Below are 20,541 nucleotides of genomic sequence, written 5' to 3'. Positions count from 1 at the left end.
GATGCTGAAGGGGGGGGGGGGGGGGGGGGGGGGTGCGAGCAGAAACTGTGGCAGGGGGCAGAGGGGGGAGGAGGGGCAGAGGGGGGAGGAGGGGCAGAGGGGGGGAGGGAGTTGAGCCTCCTGACTGCCTGGTGAAAGAAACTGTCCTTGAGCCTGCTGGTTTTGGCCCGGAGACTCCGCAGTCTCCTCCCCGACGGCAGCAGACTGAAGAGGCTGTGAGATGGGTGGGTGGGGTCACCTGCAATCCTGATGGCTTTGTGGGTGAGGCGGGAGTTATAAATATCCGTTAGAGAAGGGAGAGAGATATGTTTTCAGCAGTGTTTAACTGGGTTCTCTTCATCTACTTATAGGACTTGTGTGAAAATCTGATGACGTTTTAGGTCATATTTATGCAGAAATATAGAAAATTCTAAAGGGTTCACAAACTTTCAAGCACCACTGTACACCTACCTCATCAATATTCATTTGAAAGGGCAACTGACTTTGGAGAAAACATAGGTAGTCTGAAGTTTCTACAATTAGTATTGAAACTACATAACATTTCTGAATGCTGTTCTTACTTTTATGTAGCCCACACCTATGTCTACAAGGTTCAGACTTCAAAAGTCTTGTACAGATATATTTATAGTGTTTTTTTACAAGGTTTGAAGACTGAAAATAGTTTTTTGTAAGGTTGTGTTTGCACTTAATTTAAATAAAAACAAATTTCATTACATTCACTTTACTCTCATATTAATGTATTATTGCTGAGGGTGTCCAGAATATAACTTGTGTGTCACTTTTGCATGGATGTTTTTAGTTAGATGAAATACTTAAAAATGTCAAGGTTTATCAGACTGCCACAGTGTGTCTGACAGGCCCAGGACCTCAGAGTGTTAAAGTAGAATAAAGTTAATGTTTTGGAATGGCCAAGTCAAAGTCCTGACCTTAATCCAATGGAAATGTTGTGGAAGGACCTGAAGCGAGCAGTTCATGTGAGGAAACCCACCAACATCCCAGAGTTGAAGCTATTCTGTACGGAGGAACGGGCTAAAATTCCTCCAAGCCGGTGTGCAGGACTGATCAACAGTTACCGCAAACGTTTAGTTGCAGTTATTGCTGCACAAGGGGGTCACACCAGATACTGAAAGCAAAGGTTCACATACTTTTGCCACTCACAGATATGTAATATTGGATCATTTTCCTCAATAAATAAATGACCAAGTATAATATTTTTGTCTCATTTGTTTAACTGGGTTCTCTTTATCTACTTTTAGGACTTGTGTGAAAATCTGATGTTTTAGGTCATATTTATGCAGAAATATAGAAAATTCTAAAGGGTTCACAAACTTTCAAGCACCACTGTATATTATGCCATGTACACACGTAGCCGGGTATTTTTAAAACCGAACATTCCCCCCCCCCCCCCCCCCCCCCCTCCGTTTATAAAAATGTTTTATCCACACTACCTCGTCTTCGAAAAAAATCCCTTCCACACATAACCGAACATCTGCGTTTTCAATCACATTCATAAGCATTCCAAACCTGTAGATGGCATTATTTCCCCAAATCCTACCCCCTAATCACATCGCCTGTGCTCTTGGAGCAGTAGTTGGGCTTCTAAAATTAAACATGTAAATAGCACCTGCACAATAATTAACGCTTTCAAGGCACTACTCCGATCCATTACTCTTTAGCTAGCCGCACACTACGCCGATTCTCAGCGTACCGAGCCAACTGAAGTCGCGAGTCAGGCGTAAAGACTAGTTTTCGATGGTACCGACTCATCTCACAGCCGATTCGAAAAACTAATCGGGAGCCAGACTGATCGGCGAGAGTCGCTAGCAATAGCCAATCATATCTTTCGCATATAACACGTGACATCATTAAACACAATTTCTAGCGCAAGAAATACGTGTTGGTAGCACGTAATGCAGGTATATACTGTAATTCCATAGACTGAAGCTTTATCCATAGACACAGTGGGCTGGAAAGCCACTCTGCTCAAGTTGTGTGGCTGAATTCCAAATCGCTTTAACTCCCCTATATAAGTGCACTATTTAAGGTTGGAAATACTAGCTCATGCAGCCTAGATAGTGCGCTACATATTCCATGTTGTGTCATTTGTAATTCAGCCTGTAGCATCTTCAAGTGTTGGATTTAACAGTAACTATATCCAATAGCCAATCACAAAGCTATTAAGTTGTCACGTGTCGCTTCAATCGCGACTGCACTCGTCAACAGTCGGGGGATATGTGCGTGCCCTGTCGGGAGTCGGCTCTGAAATGGGTCGGTTCGGTACCGCGTGGATCGCCGTGGTGTGCGGCTAGCTTAAGTCCATGCTTAATCTGGCTTCTGCAGTAAACAAAGGTCGCACGTTTGACGTCAGGGCAGATTTGTTGTCATTTTTTTGGCGCAGATTGTGACGTTCTAAAACGCAAAACTCCGGTTATCTCTGTCTACATGAAAAGGCATACACGGAGTTTTCAAAAATCTTCACTTTGCCCGGAGTTTTTTTAAATATTCGTTTTTGATGTGTTTTCATGTGGATGACAGGCCAAAACGTAGAAAAATATCTTCGATTTAGCAGATACCCGGCTACGTGTGGACGGGGTCTTAGTATAAAGAACGTCAAACGTATTGAATTTATAACCAGGTTTTTGTGTTCCACCTCGATAATCATTATAAATAACCACAACGCCGCCTCCTCTGCCAGTTAGACGAGGCTGGTGTATATAATTGTATTCAGGAGGACTAGCTTCGTTTAATGCTATATATTCATTTGGCTTAATCCATGTTTCTGTTAAAGACAGTGCCTTAAACTCCTGATCAGTAATAAGTTCATTAACAATTATTACTTTAGATGTAAGAGATCTAATATTTAATCGTCCTACCTTTAGATCAAAGGTGCTGGCAGTGACTGTACAGTCAGTATGATCCAATTTTATATTGATTAGGTTACTGGAACAAACTCTTGAGTATTTCTACTTTTTTGTTGAGCTCGGGGAACAGACACAGTCTCGATGTAGTGGAACCTGAGTGATGACTCCTGAGCTATGCTGCAATAAATGAGAACAGCACCTTACTGAGTGGGATGGATCCCATCCTGCCCTAACAGGCCACCAGTGCCCTCAAAATTAGTCCAATTATCTATAAAGCCCACACTGTTTTTAGAGCACCACCTGGACAGCCAGCAGTTCCGCGACCATAACCTGCTGTAAACTACATCACCACACTGCATTGGGATGGAGCCAGAGCATACTACAGCATTGGACATCGCCTTCGCTAATTTAAACACCTCTACAAAGTTACTCTTAGTTACCTCGGACTGATGAAGCTGTACATCATTAGCTCCTACGTGGATAACTATCTTTGAGAACCTGTGCTTGCCAAGGACCCTAAGATCACCTGCTATGTCCAGTGCCCTGGCTCCTGGTATACACCTGACTAAAGCTGCTGGTGCCCCTAAGGCTTAGCTAATTTCATGTGCTGTATGATAGCCTCCTATAACCAGAGCTCTTTCAGGTTTCTCAGTGGGTGCGTCACCTGAGGAGAGCAAACCTGTTCAACATGCAAAGCAGAGAGGAGAGGAGTGGTGCTCCCATGGGCGAGCCTCAGCGGTAACTTTGCCTCTATATTTATGCCGCTGAGTCGTCACCGATTCGCCCCACTGTGAGGTACCTAATCCGGAGTTGGGGGATTGCTAACTTCACCTGGGGCATCCAGACTTTCTCCTGCAGAAACTATACTGTTCTCATTCTCACTAACCCTCTCTAGAGCCTGGATGTGAACCTCTAAAGCTGCAGTCTTCTCCGTCAGAGAACTAACTAATCTGCACTCATCACAAATGAAGCTATCACTAGTGACAGAGGAAGAATGACTAAACAGCTTGCACTCAGCACACTGAACAAGCTGAAGGTGTACCATGATGAAAGGATTCATGTACCTTAATCGAAGTTCTGTTGATATTAAAGCAGATCTGTTGTGGATGGCTTCCACTTGCAGTCATTGCACAGGAGGAAAAAAACTTCTTCCAGTCTTGGCGTTCTTCTGAAAAATTTAAAATGTGGAAAAAGGGAAAGTGAAAGTACAATCAAAAATGAAAGATACTGGAAAATTATTTGTAGAGAAGCTAAAAAGATTTGTGATTAATGCCAGCAGTCGCAGAAGAAAGACTCTTTGCAAACAAACAACTCGGGAAAACAGGAAGTAAATCACATCTAATGCAATATCTTAAAAATTTAAGATTCAGCACTATTTCTAGATTATTATTTAAATGTAAGCAAATGTGTGAGATTGACCATGTCAACTTTGCGCTTGGATTTTTGGATGCCACTGTACGTTTTCTGATGCACTTGGACACATGGTCAGTGATGGAACCTGGGCTCATCAGGTGTTTCAGGTCTTTCAAATATTTTCAGTCTTTCGTCAGACACCCTCTCCAAGGTAACCTAGCCAGGCTGATCAGAATCAGACTTATGTTCAAGTAGTGTTGCAGTCCACAGTTTGCCACAGTCTTTTTTTCATAACAAAAATGGCAAATGAGCTACATAACATTTGCACAAGTGTTTAGAATTTTTCAGTATTAATTGATACTCTCTGGAACCCCAACCTTTCCCCAATCTCAAGTGAGCAATTTTGTTCTGTCTTTGTGGTGCTCGAAAGAGGTATTGATTCAGTGCTCTCACTTTTTGTCAAGGTAAATGGAAATGGGTAATAAATGGACAGTGATTAAAATGTTGGTGTTTGTTTTGCCCTCTTCCAACCGGCACAGGAGCAAGTTCTTCAAAAAATTGGGAAGTGGACCTCATGGGGGGGGCATTTGAATACATCTGCTCTATAACCCACATCAACAGGCATGCACTGAGCACATGAACCCTACCTGTGGCATCCTGGACCAAAGTCAAGATCATTTTTGCTCTTCTGCTTCTTGGCCTACTCTATAGTTTCTTCCCATGGGACACTCAGCTCTAGCATGACCACCTAGATCTTCCAGACACCAGAATGTTATCTGGTCTAAGGCTGATCATCACAAAGTCTTCTTGTAACTTGAGTTGTTTGCCCAGTTCCACTTGCCAGTCCTTTGTTGTTACCAGCTGCTGACTCTCACTGAGGATTTGCTCTTCCCCTTGGTCTGAAAACAATGGTCTGTCTTGCTGGATGGAGGTGTTTGCTATGGCTAATGCTGTTTGAGATGGTTTCAGCTACCACCTGGTTGTGATGCCAGTCATATCGTCCCTCTCTCAGAGCCTTCAGGTAGCAACTGAATGTGTTCCAGCATACATGTATTAACTGACCAGAGCTCAGAGCAGGTGATCTTATCAAACACATGCTTCCATCTCATCCTTGCTATCCTGCAGCTTAGTCTTCCTCCAGCCCTGCTTGCACCTCCTCCTGGATGAGCTTGCTCCTCTTGTATTTTGCTTTATTGTAATGAGGAGCTGAAATGGTACTCAGGCAGATGCAACTGATCAAACCTGCACTTTGTGCTTCATCCATGAGTCTGCCAGCTCAACTGTGCCCATTGCTCTCCACTTTCTGTTGGTCTTCACTCCAATGTCACAGTGAATTCTTCAATTCATTGGACTTCCTGTACTGCAGCATCTTTTTGCAATGGTAGTCATGAATCTGTTTGACAGGAGTGACAGTTTGTTGTTATGCCCATAACGACCAATGTTGCTAAAGCTACAAGGGTGCTGTATCAAACTCTAGAGATAGTGGCTTATCTTTTTCTCGAACCTCTTGAATGTAAAAAGTAGGCCTTTATAGTAGTAAGATTCTATGCTTTGAATTTCCTTGGTACACTTCACCTTCTGGCTGGAGTGTTGGATAGATGCAGTATCTGTCATGGAGCAGTTGTAAGTCTTTCCCAAGTTCTTAACTGGTTTCCTAGAGGTGGGAATTGAAGTTCCACCCATAGAGAAGCACAGCTTGTCGACCAACTCCCCTTTTTTTCATTACCAGAGACCTTGATGTAGCAGGCTGGAAGCACATTTGTCCCCTGGCACTGATGTAGTTGTCAAGTTTATGTTTATAGTGCTTTTAACAATAGATATTGTCACAAAGCAGCTTTACAAAATTTTAATGAGTTTATACATGAGCTAATTTTATCCCTAATCTATCCCCAATGAGCAAGCCTATGGCGACAGTGGCAAGGAAAATCTCCCTCAGACGACATGAGGAAGAAACCTCAAGAGGAGCCAGACTCAAAAGGGAACCCATCCTCATTTGGGTGATAACAGACGTGATTATAACATTTTTAACAGTTTTAACTTGTCTGTTTCGTTGATGTTATAAACTCTTCATTGATGGAAACTTGAGTGCAAAACTATTCATGGCAACTGCAGTCCTAAAGTTAGCAAATCAACTGTAGTCCTCAGCAATAAAAGCATTACCGTAAGTGTCCAGAGCATCTGCCAAGTGTGATTTTCAATTGTCCATATGGGGCCGTCCTCCACAGGAGCAATGTGATGAGACTCCAGCCAGACATAGGGCACCAGGATGGATCAGGCAGGTCCAAGGAGCAGAAGAGGTCAGCATCTCAATCTCAGGATTGAAATGTACCTCAGAGGGACAGACAGAGGGAGGGGTGGGGGGGAGAAAAAGAGAGAGAGAAAACACAGGTTGTTAGGTATGCCCAATGTCACCTGATGAGTAGGAACAATATACATTAGTTGTCAAGTCATCCATGAAGGCTCTGAAGTGGCGGTTCCTGAATGCCATATTTGATAATGGATCCTCTATACTCAGCACTTTTAACACTGCTGCTGATTTGACTAGCATAGGTGTGGGCAATGTGAAAAGGGCACTGAAATGGTGCATGTAGTGATTATCCCATTCTCTGGTCAATGGCCTTTTTGATTCTCCTCCTTTGGGATTCAAGCACCCTCTATGCATCTCCAACGTTCAGTGACATTTACTGTCCTCCAGAGAGCTCTTAGTTGTGGGCACCTCTTGGACAACTTGTAGGGTTTGCTTCTTGGTCCTGGTGCAGAGCCAGATTATTTCCTGGACCTCCTTCCAGCTGGGTACCCTGCTGTGGAACTGCCAACTGTCAGTCCCGGCAGATGAATTAAGGTGCTGCAGTTGCCCAAGTCATGTGTTCTGTGTGGATCGCTGTAGGTGTTAAGGAGATTGTGGTTTGTCATGTCTTTAAAGTTGGCTAGTCTTTCACTGCCCTTTTATTCAATTTGGCTGGTAAGCCTGAATAGGTTTGCAATTAATGCAACCTACTTCTTAGCCTTCTGTATAAAATAAAGTAATTGCAAACAATTTCTGTAAAGATTTAATAACATTTCTTGATTAACTTACCTATTCCTTGGCTAGATTAAAAAACTGTGTGTCTGTCTAATTTATTGTTTGTTTGCTTTTCCTATAGGATGTCCATCGTAAGCATCATTGCCAGGGAGATCTTGGACTCTCGGGGAAACCCTACAGTTGAGGTGGACCTGAGGACTGAAAAAGGTGACTGATCGTCTGTTGGGTAAATCTGCTACAAATCACCAGATTTCAGAAAATGTTCCTGCCTGACTCATTCCAGATTTGCTGCATACTTTCAAATATTAATCTAATTAGTCCCAGTAAACAGTGTGCAAAATTTCAACCTTACATCTTTGTTAGTTTTTGAGATATAGGGGCATTGCTTGAAATTTTATTGCAAAAAAGAGTGCTATAGAAAAAACTGTGAACTTCCATAAGCTATAATTTTTGAACTATTTAAGCTCGATGCATGAAATTTTCAGGAGTTGTTCTTGGGTGCAAGATATCTAAATAATATTGACTGGCTTTGAGTGGTATATCAGATATATTCCTTTCGGCTAGCATGATATTGAATGAGTCGAAGACAACTAGCAGAATGGAATATATCTGATATACCACGAAAAAAGCCATTATTATTATTATTATACATACATACTCTTCATATCAGCATACTCGAAGGCCAACGCTAGCTTACCCGTGACTCGGTACTGTTAGCGCAGCAGTGCAATCTCCTTCCAGTCGGTGTAGCATTCATCAGTAGTGTTAGTGAATGCTAATAAAGTGGTCAAGCCAGTGCTATCCAGAGCAAGTAGCACAGGCTAACGACCGAAAAAGTAAGATTTCTGTCTCCAGACTCTTCTTCCATGCTGTACGCTTGCATTCAGACTTAAGTATTCATTTCCCTGTGTAATTTACTTAGTTACTTTTAAAATCAACATCAACAACTACACACAACAGAGTGACCTGGCAGCCAAAATTCTCTCAAAATCTTCCGTATTTAAGGAAGCAAACCTGGCTGCCATGGTTGTTTACAAATTGTCGCAGTTGCTCACTAGCGCAGAAGTTTTATGTCTTTTTGTCTCTCTTCCAGTTTTTCCATGTCTGTTGGTATGTTTTTCTCTTGTAAATATGCGTGAAGAATATCTAATGAAGTTTTGGTAGCCTTTTGGGTGTTCTTGTCTTTCTCTTTCCCAACAAAAACAGAAATGATTGCGCACGCACAGCAGAAAAGTTTCTCATTGGATATTTGCGCTCCGATGTGTGTTGTCCTGTTATCTTGACAATGGGCAATACTGTAACAATATTGCATGCTCATTCTCCATTGGGTAGAGTGGTGTAATACATGGAGCATAAGTGATATGATAACAATATTGCATGCTATCAAACCAAATAAATGAAACCCGCTAGAAGGGAATAGAGCATGTTTTTATTCCATGGAAAAAGTGTCCTGTATGTACAAATACTGCAACTGAAGATCCACAATTGCATATTTACCACTTTATGTATTGATGAAATCTGTATATGTAAGTTTTATATATATATATATATCTTTGGTAGACTGTCGATCCGACAATGTCAATGTGCAGTGGGCCTCCTTTCGTGGGCACGGGTGTGGCTGAAGAGACCAATTCTGGAGGCACACACTCGTGGGCAGTAAGGGCATTGGAACGTGGCTGCTGCAGGAAGGGAGGATGTTGAGGCCTTTCTTCTTTCTCTTGCTTGGGTGATGTAGTCACGGCGACTGCTTTCAAAGTTGTCCTGGGCCTGCCGGATTTGACTACGCCATGCTGATCTGTCTTGTGCACAAGCCTCAAGGTCTTTTGCAGGGATGCCGACATGTTTCAGGCTGTCTTTGATGCAGTCTTTGTACCGTTTTCTCGGTCAGCCCCTGGGTCTGTGGCCCTACCTCAGCTCTCCATAGAGTAGGTGGCGAGGCAGTCTGTAAGGCTCCATGTGAATGACGTGACCAGTCCAGCGGAGTTGAGCCTTCAAGACCATAGTTTCTATGCTAACTAGGTCTGCTGTGTCCAGGACTTCGAGGTTCGTCACTCGGTCTTGCCACTTGATGCCATGATCGACCATAGGGATCTCATGTGAAAACATTCAAGCTGTTTGATTTGTTTCCTGTACAGTGTCCAGGTCTCACAGCCGTAGAGGAGACTTGTGATCACGACAGCTTTGTACACTTTGATTTTTGTCTCGAGCCTGATGCTTTTGTGACTCATCACATGAGATCGAAGGTGACCAAGAGCCTGACTGGCTTTACTGATCCTGGCAGAGATTTCCTTGTCGAGGGAGCCGTTGCTGGATATAATGCTCCCGAGGTATTTGAAGTTCTCAACGTTCTTCAGTGCAGTACCTCCAATAGAGATGGTGGGGGGAGGGTGCACAGCAGGGCCTGGGGATGGTTGGAAGAGGACTTCTGTTTTTCCTAGGCTGATTGTCAGGCCGAAGAGTTGGGAGGCTTCCACAAACTTGCTGACGATGAACTGGAGGTCCGCTTCTGTGTGTGCCATCAGTGCACAGTCGTCGGCAAACAATGCATCTGTCACAAGTCTCACCATTGTTCGGGTCTTAGCCTTCAGCCAGCGCAGGTCAAACAGAGAGCTGTCTAACCTGTACTTAATGTAGATGTCTCTGTCGAGATCTCTGAGGGCATGGTTCAGCACACATGTGAAGAACAGGTTAAACAGGACCAGGGCAAGGACACAGCCCTGTTTGACACTGTTTGAAATCTCAAAGGGAGCAGAAATGTCACCCCCAGCAAGTACAGTGCCAACCATGTCGTCATGGAAGAGGCGGATGATGGTAGTGAATTTCCTCAGGCAGCCAAGCTTGGCGAGGATGACCCACAGCGCTTTTCTGTTCACCGTATCAAAGGCCTTCGTAAGGTCTATGAAGACTGCATAAAGATCCATCCACTGCTCGATGCACTTTTCCTGGACCTGTCTCACCGAGAAGATCATGTCGATGGTGCTGCGGCCTCGTCTGAAGCCACACTGGGACTCTGGCAGTGACGGTTCTGAGACGGCGCTGACAAGGCGGTTCAGGATGACCCTGGCGAGTATCTTCCCAGCGATAGAGAGGAGGGAGATGCCACGGTAATTGCCACAGTCAGATTTGCTGCCCTTGTTCTTGAATAAAGAGACAACAATGGCATCTCGAAAGTCCTGTGGCATGGATTCTTCTTCCCAAATGCTTCAAAGTATCTCGTGGAGTGTGTCCAGGGCCAATGGGCTGGCTGCCTTGTATATCTCGACTGGGATGCTGTCCATGCCTGGCGCCTTACCCGAGTTCATCTGCTTCACTGCGGCGGTGACTTCTTCAAGGGTGGGTGGCAGGTCAAGTTCCTCAAGCGCTGGCTTCTCTGGGATTACGTTCAAAGCTGTAGGGTCAACTGTGGACGGTCTGTTGAGGAGGGTGAAGAAATGTTCCCTCCAGTGTTGTGTGAGGCTGTCCTTATCTTTCAGCAAGGTCTGACCATCTGCCGACAGTAGTGGGGTTGTGCTGGGTCTCTGTGGTCCATACACGGCCTTGAGCTCACTGTAAAACTCCGTAGAGTAATTTAGGTCGGCGTAAAGTTGAACCTTTTCAGCTTTTCTGTCCCACCAGCTGTCTTGCATTGCGCGCAGTTCTCTCTGGGCTTTGCTTTGGAGGTGCTTGAAGCTTTCTTTCTTGGAGATGGAAGATGGGTCATTCTGCCAGATGATGTAGGCATTGTGCTTCTCCTCTAAGAGTTTGTTGATTTCAGCATTGTTCTCATCAAACCAGTCCTGATGGACACGCCTCTGCAGACCTAGAGTGGCTTTGGCTGACTCTGTCACCGTGTGCTTGAACTGGTTCCATTGTTCTATTGGGTTGCCAGTCAATGGTCCTTGAGCAGTCAGAGCGTCGTCTAGGTGGGATTGAAATTTCTCTTGTGGAAGGGTTCAGTAGCTTTGTGAGGTTGAATTTTGGGTGAGCAGTTTTGGGCTTCTTGCGATGAACCTTGGCTATGTGAAGGTTGAGGATCGCCCTCACCAGCCTATGGTCAGTCCAGCACTCCGCTCCTCGCATGGCTCTTGTGATCATCATGTCCTGTGTATCCTGCCGCCGGACAATGACATAGTCTATGAGATGCCATTGTTTGGACCTTGGATGCATCCATGTGGTCTTGTACTTGTTGGCCAGTCTAAAGAGGGTGTTGGTGATGGTGAGACCATTCTCAGCACACACAGTCAGGAGCAGCAGCCCATTGCTGTTCATCTTGCCGACTCCCTGGGGGCCTAAAATTCCTTCCCAGCTCTGGTGATCCGTCCCAACTCTTGCATTGAAGTCTCCTAGGACTACTAGCTTGTCGCTTGCAGGAGTTGACTTCAAGGGGGAGTCCAAGGCTTCATAGAAATTCTCCTTGTCCTCGTCACTGCATGTGAGCGTGGGGGCATAGGCACTAATGATGGTAACGTGCCTTGAGCGACTGACAGGGAAGCGGATTTTCATCAGCCGTTCATTGATGCCGGTGGGGAGATCAGGGAGTTGGCGTAGCAAGGTGTTACGAATAGCGAATCCAACTCCGTGTTGTCTGTCTTCAGCTTCTGCCTTTCCTTTCCAGAAGAAGGTGTAGCCCCCATCTGGATCGCAGATTGCTCCTTCTTCAGCAAAGCGGGTTTCACTGAGCGCGGTGATGTTGATCCTGTATCATGCCAATTCTCTAGCTACCAGGGCAGTTTTTCTGTGAGGCCTTGCTGTGTTCTCTCTGTCTAGCAGGGTGCGCACGTTCCAAGTGCCAAGGATAATTTTCTTTGTTTTTTCTTTTCAACCGCTAATAGGGTTAACTGCCAGCCGCAGCATGCTGGCCAGTTAGTGAATTAGGGCAGGCAATGTTTAGGCCACCTTTTCTAGGCCCCTCCCTTGCTAGGGTGAGCCGTGCTGTCCTAAAAAGGGCTGCTCAGTCACCAGGGATGCTGCCGAACTCCACTGCTGCCCCAGGTACAATGAAGGACGACCATCTGTCCCAGGCCGCCTACGTGCAGGTTTAAGGCTACAACTGCCAGTAGTAACCACTACCTGTCGCTTCGCCCCACTCCCGTCGCCGCAGGACTTTCAGGAGAAGTTGAGAGGAAGGAATTGGGGAAAGGAAGGGGGATCTGCACATAACCTGTGTGTGATCGGATTTTGGTGGGGAAGCTGTTGCACGGGAACAACCCCACCCTCTCGGCCGCAGAAGCCAGGGTCCAGTGGCACAAGGGAATGTTACAACTGGGGGCCTCCTTGGCTGCAGTGGATGACCAGGACTTCTTTGGATGCCGCGTCCATGCTCTAGGCGTTCCACAACGCTTGCTGCCACCGCCTTCACAAACGTTGGATCTTCAGGAGATCTCTTCCGTTCATTCCGCCGGGAGTCAGTCTCCGCATGCAGTGGGGCTGACACCGCCCAATTCTAATTCACCGAGGGTTTGGAACCCATCGGCTACCCTCACCTGGTTTAGCAAGCCTGCCAAGGCCAGTGCCCAGGGTGTGGCCGCTGTTGCATGCGACAGCTACGTGGAGCCACTGGCGAGAGCTGAGTGTCAGGTGAGGACCAGTAACAGACAAGCTGTCCTGACAAGGACATGGCGAGCCCTCCTGCTAAAGGTACTACCTCTTCCTGGACACCCCATACACCCATATATATATATATATATATATATATATATAATATAAATCTCCTTCTCACCCCCGGCGGGGGTGGTGGTATCCATGTCATCCTCAAGCTCGGGTCCTCTACCAGAGGCCTGGGAGTTTGAGGGTTCTGCGCAGTATCTTCGATGTTCCTAGGACTGCGCTCTTCTGGACTGAGGCTTCAGATGTTGTTCCTGGGATTTGCTGGAGCCACTCTCCCAGTTTGGGGGTTACTGCCCCAAGTGCCCCCACTACCACGGGGACCACGCAACCCTTGACCTTCCACATCCGTTCCAGCTGCTCTTTCAACCCTTGATACTTCTCAAGTTTCTCATGTTCCTTCTTCCTGATGTTGGCGTCAGCTGGGATCACCACATCTATCACCACCACCACTATGTCCGGTTGGTTAGCCAGGATCTGTTTGTCAGTCTGGAAGCTGAAGTCCCACAGAACCTTGGCCCTGTTGTTCTCAGCCACCTTCTGTGGTATGGCCCATTGGGACTTGGGTACTTCTATTCCATACTGGTTGCAGATGTTCCTGTATACTATCCCAGCCACTTGGTTGTGCCTCTCCCTGTACGCTGATCCAGCTAGCATCTTACACCCTGCTACTATATGCTGGACTGTTTCAGGGGCTTCTTTGCACAGTCTGCATCTTGGGTCTGATCTACTCTGGTAGATCCTGGCCTCTATGGCTCTTGTGCTTATGGCCTGTTCTTGTGCTGCCATGATTAGTGCCTCTGTACTGTCTGTCAGTCCTGCATTATCCAGCCACTGGTAGGATTTCTTGATATCAGCCACTTCCTCTATCTGACGGTGGTACATGCCATGTAGGGGTTTGTCCCTCCAGGTTGTCTGTTCCTCCTCCTCCTCTGCACTCTCATCAGGGTTCTGCTGCCTGAGACATTCACTTAGCAGTTCATCCTTTGGGGCCATCTTTCTGATGTATTCTCGGATTTTCGATGTTTCATCCTGGACCGTGGTCTTGACGCTCACTAGCCCTCGGCCTCCCTCTTTCCGCTTAGTGTATAGTCTCAGGGTGCTGGACTTGGGGTGGAACCCTCCATGCATGATGAGGAGCTTTCTAGTCTTGATATCTGTGGCTTCTATCTCCTCCTTTGGCCAGTTTATGATACCAGCGGGGTATCTGATGACTGGTAGTGCATACATGTTGATGGCTCGGACCTTGTTCTTACCGTTCAGCTGACTTTTCAGGACCTGCCTTACTCTCTGGAGGTATTTGGCTGTGGTTGACTTCCTTGTGGCCTCTTCATGGTTTCCATTAGCCTGTGGGATGCCAAGGTACTTGTAGCTGTCTTGGATATCACCTATGTTGCCCTCTGGTAGGTCAGTCCCCTCAGTCCGGATCATCTTGCCTCTCTTTGAGACCATCCGGCCACACTTGTCCAATCCGAATGACATCCCTATGTCATCGCTGTAGATCCGGGTGGTGTGGATCAGCGAGTCTATTTCTCGTTCATTCCTGGCATACAGCTTGATGTCATCCATGTAGAGCAGGTGGCTGATTGTTGCCCCACTACGGAATCGGTACCCGTAGCCGCTCTTCTTGATGATCTGACTGAGGGGGTTCAGGCCTATGCAGAACAGCATTGGTGATAGCGCATCTCCTTGGTATATGCCGCACTTGATGTTGACTTGGGCAATGGGTTTTGAGTTGGCCTCTAGGGTTGTCTTCCACATCTCCATTGAGTTCTGGATGAAGGTCCTTAGGTTCCTGTTGATCTTATACAGTTCCAGACATTCCAGTATCCATGTGTGTGGCATTGAGTCGTAGGCTTTCTTGTAGTCAATCCAGGCAGTGCACAGGTTGGTCTGTCTCTTCTTACAGTCTCGGGCGACTGTTCTATCGACCAGTAGCTGGTGTTTGGCTCCTCTGGTGTTACTGCCAATTCCTTTCTGTGCCTCGCTCATGTATTGAGCCACATGCTTACTCATTTTTGCCGCAATGATGCCTGACAGGGCCTTCCATGTTGTGCAGAGACAGGTAATTGGCCGGTAGTTGGATGGGATGGGCCCCTTCTGGGGGTCCTTCATGATTAGGACTGTCCTGCCTTGGGTTAGCCATTCTGGGTGGGTCCCATCCCTCAGCAGCTGGTTCATCTGTGCTGCTAGGCGTTCATGGAGTGCAGTTAGCTTCTTCAGCCAGTACGTATGGATCATATCGGGGCCTGGTGCTGTCCAGCTCTTCATCTTTGACACTCTTTCTTGGACGTCTGCCATTGGTTACTGGTTCTTGTTCTGGGAGGTTGCTGTGGTCAGCTCTTAGGTCCACTAACCATTGGGCATCGGTGTTGTGTGATGCCTTTCTTTCCCATATATCTTTCCAGTATTTTTCCACCTCAGCTCTTGGTGGGTCTGACCGGTTGTTGTTCCCCTGCCACTGAGAGTACACCTTGGCTGGTTCAGTGGAGAACAGCTTGTTTATTCTCCTGGCCTCTCCCTCCTTGGTGTATCTCTTCAACCGGCCATAGCCTTTGAGTCAATTGTCCAATTACTTTTGGTCCCTTTAAAAACAGGGTGGCACATGTTAAGGAGATGAAACTCCTAAACCCTTCATCCAATTTTAATGTGGATACCCTCAAATGAAAGCTGAAAGTCTGGACTTTATATCCATGTCCATTATATAACTATAACTTGAATATGTTTCAGTAAACAGGTAAAAAAAGAAAATTTGTGTCAGTGTCCAAATATATATGGACCTAACTGTATGTGTGTGTGTGTGTGTGTGTGTGTGTGTGTGTGTGTGTAATATATATATATATATATATATATATATATATATATATATATATATATATATATAATTTGTGCTTTGGAGTGTTTTGTCCCTCTGTATCTCCAGATTTAAATATGTCAGAGTTTTCAAATTCTCATATTTATTTCTCATATTGTAGTCCTGTTTTGGAAACTAAGTATTTGTCGAAAAGAAATAAAACTTTCTGAGTTATGAGCCAATAAAAATAATTCAAACACATTGCTCATGTATGACAAAGTCTACCATAAAGAGTTGGACTGCTGGAAAGAGCAGGTCTTAATGAGCGTCTGCACGAAATATCAAGTTAGTATTTTCAACCAAACTATATTTATTAATGTGCCTTGTTTTACTACAGATGGAAATGTAAAATAAAGGCACGCTGCTTCTAATATAATCACAAAACTGTGTTCGAGAACTCAAATATATCCATCCATTATCTGTAACCACTTATCCTGTGCAGGGTCGCGGGCGGGCTGGAGTCTATCCCAGCTGACTATGGGCGAGAGACGGGGTACATCCTGGACAAGTCACCAGATCATCACAGGGCTGACCCATAGAGACAAACAACCATTCACATTCACACCTACGGTCAATTTAGAGGCACCAATTAACCTAACCTGCATGTCTTTGGCCTGGGGGGGAAACCAGAGCACCCAAAGGAAACCCACACAGACATGGGGAGAACATGCAAACTCTACACAGAAAGGCCCCCATTGGCCACTGGGCTCGAACCCAGAACCTTCTTGCTGTGAGGTGACAGTGTGAACCACTACACCACCGTGCCACCACACTAATATATATTTTGGTCTAAATATTCAATTTATCTTTATTCCTGAAAAATTAATGCATCTTGCTTAAATATTTCAAAAGTTATGGCTTATGGAACTTCAGAGTTTTTTCTAGAGCACTCGTTTTTACAGTAAAATTCGAGCCACACCCTTTATTTATGCCCCCATACCTCAAAAACCTAACAAATATGTAAGACTGAAATTTTGCACACTGTTTTCTGGGACTAATGACATCAGTCTTTGGAAATATGAGTCAGGAGGCTTTCGGTGATCTCACATGAATTGACCCTGTTAGTGCTTCTTAATACAATAACAAAATTCAAACATGTTGGTGCTGTGGCATAATAACTCTCTCATCTATTTGATCTCTACCTCTTTTGCCCTCCATGTCCATCTTAAGGATTGTTCAGGGCTGCTGTGCCCAGTGGAGCATCTACCGGCATTTATGAAGCTCTAGAACTCCGAGATGGAGACAAGAGTCGCTTCAAGGGCAAAGGTGAGCTCAAGACCAGTTATTCTGGCTAAAATACTCGCAAGCACATTTCATTTATTGTATTTTTTAAAAAAAATTCCTATCCTTTGTTCTTGACATTTTCTTAGGTGTACTCAAAGCTGTTGGCCACATCAACGACACCCTTGGACCTGCCCTCATTGAATCTGTAAGTGCACATCCATTGTAGATCAGACAATTAGATGACCTTGAAAAACAATTATCAAGGACAAATAGAGTGCATTTACTGTAAGTGAACTTTTAAAGAGTATACTTAACATGAAAAGTATGTACCTTTAAACACTATACACAACTTGAGTGTATTTAAAATGGAATTAAGCTACGTTTAAATAAATCTTAAACAGCTTTCACATTTTAATTGCAGTTACATAAATCTAAGGATATAATTTGTAGACACAATTGATATCACTCTTGAAGTACATTTATAAATATATTAGTTTGTACTGATACATATCACATATACAGTACTTCAGTGCTATGTACAGTATACTACAACTAAAATAAACTTAAGTTATATTTCAGGATTACTAAATATACCTGAATACATTTAATAAAATCTTAAAAAATGCATGTACGTGTACATTTGTAAAATACACTGTAGTATGCAATGACACAGAAAAACCTAAGCACAACCTTCAGATCAGTATTCCAGTGTCTTAACCACTGAGCTCCACTTCCTAAAGTCAGGTTGTACATTAAACATCTTCTAAACTATAATAATATATGTTGCAATTTGTTAAAGCTAACTTAAGGCACATATTCTTTTTAATATAGTTTTTGGTTTATTGCTACACATACCTGAAGTTGGCACTTAGTTTGAGTTATGTTGCTACTAAAATGCATGGGTATACATTTATGATATTTATTTTATTTTAGGTGTATTTCCTGAATCTACATGACACAACTGTACTTTTAACATCTTTATCCACATAAAATACATTATTGATGCACTTAGCGTAAGAATACTTTATTTTCACTAAGATCACATCACCAAGCTCAAAATATTGTCCAAAATAAAGACAATTCAGATACAAAATAAAGTTCTGCCACATACTGTTGTTAATATGCACTAACCACTGATCTGATCATGATAACCCATTTGGACACAAGGAAAAATGCTATGGAACTTCATGTGTACAATTGTACACATTATGTCCGAACGGGTTATAGAAGGTTATTAAACTGAATTGCGAATGTTATTTTTATGGTGTGATATACAGGGGATCAGCGTGGTGGAACAGGAGAAACTGGACAACATGATGATTGAGATGGATGGCACAGAAAATAAATGTGAGCTCATGCAGTTACCAAGTCATAAATATGATAAAAGAGAGACGAAACATCAACCAAATCACAGTAACGTCAAATCCAACCACATAAAAATCGTTAATACAGTCTGCTGAAGTTTTCAGTGAGGTCATGTCTATTTGTCTCTAGCATTTTGGAAGGCGTTTCCAGTGTCAGTGCTTGTAACATGCCTTTTTTTGTCTTATTAACTTAGAAAAAGAGAGACTGGTAAGAGCACTGTTTATAGCTGCTATAATATAAGTGATAACAGACACTAAGGCCACTTATTTTTAATATTTCATTTCTTGAACCCGCTGAAAGTAATGATTTCTTTTTATTATTATTATTATTATTTCAATCACAGACATGCTTGAATTTCTAAAAACAATGATAACATGAATAAAGATTTAGGATTGATATTAAGGACTAACTGTATTTGTTGCTAGGTTCACATGCTCTCAGAGATGTGTGGTAGAGCTGAAGATCTTTGCCTGAACCCGACGGGTTCGGTCGGGTTCGGGCTTAATTTCTGTCATTTTACTCAGGCTTGGGCTGGGCTCGGGTTTGCGCGGTAAATGAGCGGTCAGGTGATGCGTTTCGATTAGCGCCAGAAACATGCAAAAATGGATGCTGAGGAGGTGAACCGGAGACTGGCCTCTGGTGATTACGTTTTGGTTGCACCATCAGCGAAAGTAAAGTCTGAGGTGTGGAAAAGTTTTGACCATGTCCATAATGAGAATGATGAGCCAGTGGGTTATGTGAAATGCAAAAGATGCAACGTTCTGTTTAAGTATGATAGCAAAACAACAGGGAATTCATTGTTGATAAGACATGTTGATCGAAGCTGTTCAACACCTGCCAGTGATCAACCTACAGTCAAATCGTTTGTTACAGCATTTAAACCCATCCCTGCCATGGTGAAACATTCGGTGATGGAGAAGTGTGTCAGCTTTTGCTGTAAAGACATTAGGCCTTTTAATGTCGTAAATGGCGAGGGGTTTGAAGAGCTGGCGCAAGAACTAATTAATGTCGGGGCTGCATATGGGAGGGTTCCCGTAAAGTCTGTTATTCCCCGCCATGTGACAATTGCGAAGAGGTGTACTGACATGGCAGAAGAAAAGAGAGAAGCTTTAGTGCAGAAACTTAAGAATTTGTTGAAGGATGGCACAGTTGCAATGACCACAGACATGTGGACAGAGGATTATCGGAAAATTAGTTATTTGACAATCGCATGCAATTTCATGGGCGGCACGGTGGTGTAGTGGTTAGCGCTGCCGCCTCACAGCAAGAAGGTCCGGGTTTGAGCCCCGTGGCCGGCGAGGGCCTTTCTGTGTGGAGTTTGCATGTTCTCCCCGTGTCCGCGTGGGTTTCCTCCGGGTGCTCCGGTTTCCCCCACAGTCCAAAGACATGCAGGTTAGGTTAACTGGTGACTCTAAATTGACCGTACACTGCAAAAAATGGCCTTTCAAAAATAAGAAATAAAAGATTAAAACACAGCATATTTGCTTGAATCAGGTGAAAAAAATCTGCCAATGGAACTAGTCAAATTTGACTTGGTAAGATTTCTTAAAGTAAGATGAAAAATCTAACCTGTTTTTAGATGAAATAATTCCAAAATAAGATTGGGGAACTTATTATGCGAGATCTGATTAACTCAAAATAATCAAAATAGTTCTTATAACAAGATCGTACTTCTTACATTTAGCCATTCAAGTCATTTTTATTTATTTCATTTTAAGGGTATTTCACTTAAATTCATGACAAAGTCTTAGCAGTAAAAACTGAATTTAAGATAAATATACTAATATTAGGATTGTTAAATTCTACAACTAAGCATTGTTAGCTTAAAAGATTCTCCTTTTGTGACCTGTAATTAGTAAAATACTCTAGATATGAGACCAGAGACTATCTTGAATCAAGTTGACGACACGTGTAGCATTGCAACAAGTTTATTTTATTTTTTCCCATTTCAACATTCAAACATTAAAACATCTCTTAAGATTCCACTTCCCCAGGACCTCAGGCATAAAATAAATAAATAAATAAATAAAAAAGTCTACGCATTTTGACTTACAGTGCTTACACAACGCCAAAAGCAACAGTGCATTTTGGGGGCACTGACTATTCATGTGTATGAGGGGTTTACAAGATCAGGCACAAAAAAAAAACCAAACAAACACTGAACTTAACTCACAGCATTCCAAAAAGACCTCACTAAATCGCCCTCCACTCACTCATAGCCTTTTTGAAGGCACTTGTCTGGTCTCGAGTATGTAGAGCATCTAGAAGGAGCTCACTCT

At 43.9% G+C, this 20,541-nt stretch overlaps 1 protein-coding gene across 1 annotated transcript in view; it reads left to right on the top strand.

Moving 5' to 3' along the window:
- eno2 (enolase 2) overlaps window positions 1-20,541 on the top strand; it is a 43,809-nt gene that overhangs the window by 11,478 nt on the left and 11,790 nt on the right. The window contains exons 2-5 of the mRNA XM_060904111.1: window positions 7,358-7,443; window positions 16,844-16,939; window positions 17,044-17,102; window positions 18,175-18,244. Of these exons, the coding sequence (XP_060760094.1) occupies window positions 7,359-7,443; window positions 16,844-16,939; window positions 17,044-17,102; window positions 18,175-18,244 (310 nt within the window). The 5' untranslated portion in view covers window position 7,358. The remainder of the gene's footprint in view (window positions 1-7,357; window positions 7,444-16,843; window positions 16,940-17,043; window positions 17,103-18,174; window positions 18,245-20,541) is intronic.

Source organism: Neoarius graeffei, chromosome 22 (assembly GCF_027579695.1).
Source record: "Neoarius graeffei isolate fNeoGra1 chromosome 22, fNeoGra1.pri, whole genome shotgun sequence".
NCBI classification, from domain to species: Eukaryota; Metazoa; Chordata; class Actinopteri; order Siluriformes; family Ariidae; genus Neoarius; species Neoarius graeffei.
Note: the sequence above shows the minus strand (reverse complement) of the source record. Positions and strands in the feature narration are given on the sequence as shown.